General features: G+C 42.2%; 1 protein-coding gene across 1 annotated transcript in view; it reads right to left on the bottom strand.

The window, feature by feature from the left end:
- Nucleotides 1–209: 209 nt before the first annotated feature.
- mkxa (mohawk homeobox a) overlaps nt 210–6,000 on the bottom strand; it is a 28,871-nt gene continuing 23,080 nt past the window's right edge. The window contains exons 6-7 of the mRNA XM_035142758.2: nt 3,056–3,089; nt 210–2,917 (exon numbers count right to left, since the gene is read on the bottom strand). Coding sequence (XP_034998649.1) covers nt 2,710–2,917; nt 3,056–3,089 — 242 coding nt within the window. The 3' untranslated portion in view covers nt 210–2,709. The remainder of the gene's footprint in view (nt 2,918–3,055; nt 3,090–6,000) is intronic.

Here is a 6,000-nt window from a genome sequence, read left to right as displayed (position 1 = left end):
TTGGCAGAGGTAAGGAGTAAATGTTTTTAAACAACTCCAAATAAATGGTTGTTTTTATATCTACTGGATGGATAAAAATAAGAAATAAATTTGCGAACACATTTGCCATTTATATGGTACTGTCACTGACCCCTATTGGCAAATTAGTGTTTTATGCAAATAGATTAAGCTTTTAACAATTCAAATGAACAAGAAACAAATGAGATGCCTTTCATTTAATTTCGAGGTTTATTCATTGCCTTGACCAAGTAACAACTTTTTATAAAAGAAACTTTACATGAGAGCAAATTGGACAATACAAGGAGATATGCATTTGGTCATTGGATCGAAAATCCAGTCTCTATCAAAACAAACAAAAAAAAAAATCTGAATTTATATAACTTAACAATAAAAAACAAACTGTGGTCACCACTTTCTTTGCTTTTACAAAGTCTGTAATAATAATTTATAGGCTTTATTACACACCGTCGCTTTCAATTTGTTAGCATGGTTGTGAAAGCAGGGTTTGTGCTGTAGAAATGCATGTACAGAAGTTTGGCTGTAGGAACCACTTTGTTGGTACCCATAGTGTCTTTGTTGCTGAGCGACTGCAGGTATAGGAACAACAAAGGCTCCTCTGTCGTCTCTGGAGCCTCCTTTCTCTTGCTCTGTCTCTTCCCAGTGAGCGAGTATCGTGTGAGGTGTGAGGGTCGCGAGTGGTCCAGAGGTTCAGAGGTGCGATTAGAAACACACGGAGTGGGCCCGGCACTACCCCGCAGCTACCCTTCCTGGATAAAAAACACATGTGGGAGCCCACAACCCCCACTGCATAAGCAAATAATGCCTGGGGATTGGCTAGTGCGATTCATTTCACTATTATTCCATAGGCACGCTAACAGGAATAATATGCCATTGTCCTTTTATTTCTTTTACTTCTCATCACCTTTGTGTAAAATCACATCCATCCACGAGCCAACCAACCAAAAAACTGTAAGTGCACCTTTTTTAAAAAAAAAACAGTTTGCACATTCAAGACACATAAAAAGGTCAAAATGTCACTGTGCAGTTTAACTCCCTCTCCCCAAAAGTCCTTGACCATAAGCACAGTCTGGGTTGTCGAAAATAAAATACAAAAAACTGCACAATTTATGAAGGAGTGTACATTTTGACACGCATAAACAGTACCTTGAAGATATACATAAAATTAAAAAGTCAGCATAGAGAGCCAACTTCAGTTTCTCCCATAAGCCCAACAGTTAGTGAACTTGGCATCCCTCGCCGCAAACGTGTATACCATATGCACCGTACATAAGTACTTTCTATAAAAAATAAAAAAGATTCTTTCCATCAGATGACAAAACAGATCTGATTGCTATATCGTTAAGAAAAAGTACAAAGTTTGATCGAAAACAAAAATGACCACACATATACAGACAGAAGAAATACTTTGCACACTTGCCTGGGCGACAAAGATAATACTGATGTGTATTTTTGACAAAAAAAAGAAAAGCGAGGGGGAGAAAGTCAAACTTTTAAGTCCTCAGGCTTCTTGTAAACTGCAATTTGAATGTAATGCTTAACAGCTGAGAGGCCTGAGGTTCAGGAGGCTGGGGGAGCGGGTGCAGGATTCTTTTTTTTGTTTATTCACTCCGGACTATCGTGTTCTTAGCACACACAAAAAAAAGTGAAAAGGCCACACTGTCGACAAATAACACTGATATGCCAAGGCAAAAACATCCCTTTTAGGTCATGGCATTCTTCCATTTAGTACAAATACTGTACAGAGCATGTCCTTGGATCTACGTAGAACTGTGTCACTGCATGGCGAGTGTGATGTCATTTGGGTCCATGCGTGTCATTTGTGCACATTTCAGCAACTTAAAGCCTCAGATAAGAAAGGCTTGCTTTGCTGGTTAATGAAACCCAAGGCTGAGATGTGGACAGGGTAGAGAATGTTGGCTGCTTATCGACGTGCTGCTCACGTTCGAGCAACTTATCTACTGTATGTATCCAACAGTATTGTTGGCGTGCCAGAAACAAGAGGCTGACGGAGACAAAACAGGGTTCAGTTTACAGTCAAAATGAAGACTCCAGTCTAAACAAGAACAGAGAATTGATGCTGGGCATTAACTGAGAGAGCGTGTGTGCGTGTATTATTCGAGTTCATCAGCGCCTCAGATGGTGAGCTCATTCACTTAAGGCACATGCTGTTATGGTGCGTTTCCATTCACAATCACGACTAAAGTGTAAAAAATTTCTTCACAAATTCCAAACAGGCACCTCAGGATCTGTTCTTTGCATTGACCACAGTCGGTGAGTTATTTGTCTAAATAACAAAGGCACTTTGGCAAAAATACACATTTTGTAACGTAAAAAAAAAAAAGAGAAATAAAAAAAATCAGACTCTTCCAAAAATAAGTTAACATTACAAAAGTGTCTTGTTTTAGGAAATACTGTAGCGAAACTATCACCAATACTTGTCTGTCATACTTTAACCCAGCAAAGAAAAGGATGGTCAAGGCCTCTTTTGCACTTTTTTGGACACCGATAACAACCCAAAAAGATTTGAAAGTTCTCTTTTTGTTCCACACTTCCTCGCCTCAAAAACCCCCTTTCCTCAAACAACAGTCCTCTATTCATGTCAGGGAGAGTTTATTTAGACTCTGGCGAGTTTGCTGACACAGAAATGTTTGCTGGTTTGCATAGAGAGATGGGAGCATGACGTCGGGGCTAATATTTCTGCAGCAGCGGCACTTTAACAGTCTTGATCTCTGCTATATGAGACGACTTCTGGATGATGCAGCTGGTGGTCCCGGAGGCGCTGTCCTTCCCCTGCGCCAAGTTGGTCAAGGCCATGGCGGCGTTGATCTCCTTCCAGTACGTCTCGTCTTTGCCCTTCACCTTTTCCTTCTGCGCAGCTCCGACACCACCGCTGACACTGATGATCGGCACAACATGCAAACACGCGCACAGAAGAACAAAACAGAGAAGAGCATTAGAGGTCAAGTTGAGCTTGTGATGAATGACAAAAAAAGGATATAAACTTGAGGTCAGGGGGAAAAGAAAGTCCACTCACTTGTCATATTTACTTAATCCATGGTCTGTGGTTTCTGAAAGCACAAAAAGGAGAAAAAAAAGGTTAATTTTGCAGAGTTCTTTGGGGTCAATGAAGATTTATTGAAATTTAGGAAAAAATACTGGTTCAGGAGTTGTGTGTGTGTGTGTGTGTGTGTGTGTGTGTGTGTGTGTGTGTGTGTGTGTGTGTGTGTGTGTGTGTGTGTGTGTGTGTGTGTGTGTGTGTGTGTGTGTGTGTGTGTGTGTGTGTGTGTGTGTGTGTGTGTGTGTGAGGTCTGCATGCGTACACCTAGCCTGTGCAAACATGTGTTGCTCTGTTTTCTCTCTCTCTACTTAGATCTCGGACAAAAAGGACCTTTTTGCAAGAAGCCGTCAAGAAACAAGGTGACTAATAGGATCAATTGAAAGATGTTTCTTATGACTCATAAACTCCATTCGCTAATATTTTGTTCAAAAACAAATGGGCCCAAGCCAGTGTAATTGAGTTTTCTGAAGAACTCAGATCGAAAATGACTGAGCGTAGAAGATTTGAGTGGGAATGAGCAGCAGCAAGTGAGTCAGTGAGAGAAAGATGGAGGCCTTCCCTCCTTTTTCTATCTCATATGTAAAGCATTAGCAGGGAATAGCAAAGTCATTAAACAATGAAACCGAAATTTTCTTCGGGGCAACCGAGTGTGTTTATTTCACTGATGCTCACTTGGATCGTGTGCACGTCTGTGTGTGTTTGCTCTGAACCTGTCTCCTCTTTTGGGTCCAGGTAGGTTTTGCCCAGCAGTGAATACGATGACACTGCCTTGGCCTTTCATGAGGCATTAAAAGAGAGAACAGAGCATCTGGATTTCCTAGCTGTGCTGCCTGCAGGCGCTCTCCTTAAGTTAACTAAACACGCAGCTAAGGCTCCTGTGAGCTTTTAAGAAGTTTAGTCTTGACCAGGTAGAGCTGACTGACTGACTTAAGAATGTTCAAAAGAGGGAAAATTCCCTTCCAATCTCCATTTAGTGCAAGCAAAGTCTTTGTTTTATCTACAGGTCCTTGACTCAACAATGACTTCTTGCTCTCTTGAATGTGTCTCTTTTGGAGCGTTTGTGGCTCAGGAGGTAGAGCTAACCACTAACCAGAAGGTTGGGGGGTTCGATCCCAGATTCCTACCTTCTGCGTGCCTTGGACAAGATAATGAACCACAAATTGCACCTGAGGGCTCTGCTGGCAATTTAATAATGACGTATGATTGAGAAAGTCCAGCAGATAGATGTAGATGCACTGTTTGAATGTGTGTGTGAGAATGGGTGAATAGAAAAACTGCTCTGCTTTGAGTGGTCACAAGGCTAGAAAAGCACCATGTGCAGCCATTTCAACACACCACCATCAACCACTACACAACAGTGGACGGCTGTTCCTGAGCTCGGATTCCATTCCTCTGATTGTTAGACGAGATTGAAAAGTTTGCACGAGGACACTGTTTACGGATTTAGCGTTGTCACAGACGGCCAAAGACGGGGAGACAAAACTCCTCTGGGCTCGGGGAGAAAGCACACACAAGATTTTACTGTTCTGCTTTGTCACCTCTAACCTAACCAGATCCCTCCATGGACTTTCCAAAGATTTGGATCCAGTGTTCAGGATATTGCAAGCTGCCATAAGTGCCTAATTATTCCCAAAGCCTTCCTCTGTTCCTCCCTTGTTTTCCAAAAGTGTTCCCATGAAGCGTGACCCAACACCCAGCACAACCGGGTTTGTAAGGTCCCTGGCTGATGTGGGCCTGATTATGAAATTTCCCTGCAGTTTTCCTGTTTCTTCTGTAATAGGTGTATTCCACAGAGAGAGAGATAGACTTCACTCTCTGCAGTTTTCTTCTGTTGATCGTTCTTAGACAGAAAGAAGAGAGAAATGTGTGCGCCCGTGTGAGACAGAGATGAGGACAGGATAACCCAGAAGTACAAACCACAGAATGAGATTTTAGGTTTTAGAGTTCCAACAAAATCCTCACACACACTCGCCTGGCCACAATTCCCCGTGGTCCTATCATTCCCTCGGTCTTTATCTTGCTTTATCAGCGAGGCCTTTTCCCTTTTTATTGATATTCCTCTTTTTCCTTCATCCTCTGTCCTCATCTATTTCAACTCTTGCTGCAGTGATTGGCTGTAACACCCCTCTGATCCAGGTGCTCAAGACTGACCATGCCCGTACAGTCCAGCCAAAACAAATGCAATATTTCCCGTCTGTGTTTTAATAACGGGTGACTGTGCTATGTCAAGAATAAGCACGTCTTCCACATTTTCAAAAGCTGTTTTGGAAAGCCTTTGATTTTATCCATTCTCTTCTTAATCTCCTATTTTTTTCTGAGGCTCTATTTCAACCATTTTTCAGCCACTTATTATCTTAGCGTAAATTGTGAATATCAGGAAGAAAAAGGCATCCTTTCTGCACTCTATCTCCATCTACTCTTTTGATTGTTGCCAGTGCTCCGAGGCAGATAGCTCCTGATTAAAAATGTGCACAATTCCCCATAATCACAGCACTGTAATTGCAGGGCCAATTACATTATTTTCATGTGTTGTTCATGTTCCCAAGATATATTAGCTCAGTGTTTACTGCTCATGTGTATAAATTGGTGGGTGACAGCACCAAAAAGCTAATCTCAGTGACATCAAAGGCAAAACGATAAGCAGAAGAAAGACGAAAGTGCCTTTTTGTGTGTTGTGAAGTCACTGTGGGCTGTGAAGTGCAGTGTGTGAGTCTTTCCATCCACAGCGTTAAGTGTTTCCAGTGTCAGTGTGTGTGAGACAGGCACTGTCCAGATGCTGCATTCAGAACATACAAACCGTGTTTTTAAAAGACCGTGTGGAGAGGTTGTGAATGCAAAGTTGAATTATGCCAACCCCCCCCCAACCCTTCTTAGACTGAGTATCAGTCTGTGCCCACGGGAACCCACGGGAACCCCGACAC

The sequence above is a fragment of the Hippoglossus stenolepis genome, chromosome 19, assembly GCF_022539355.2.
Source record: "Hippoglossus stenolepis isolate QCI-W04-F060 chromosome 19, HSTE1.2, whole genome shotgun sequence".
NCBI lineage: Eukaryota > Metazoa > Chordata > Actinopteri > Pleuronectiformes > Pleuronectidae > Hippoglossus > Hippoglossus stenolepis.
The sequence above is the reverse complement of the archived record's forward strand: the minus strand, read 5'-3'. Positions and strand labels throughout refer to the sequence as shown.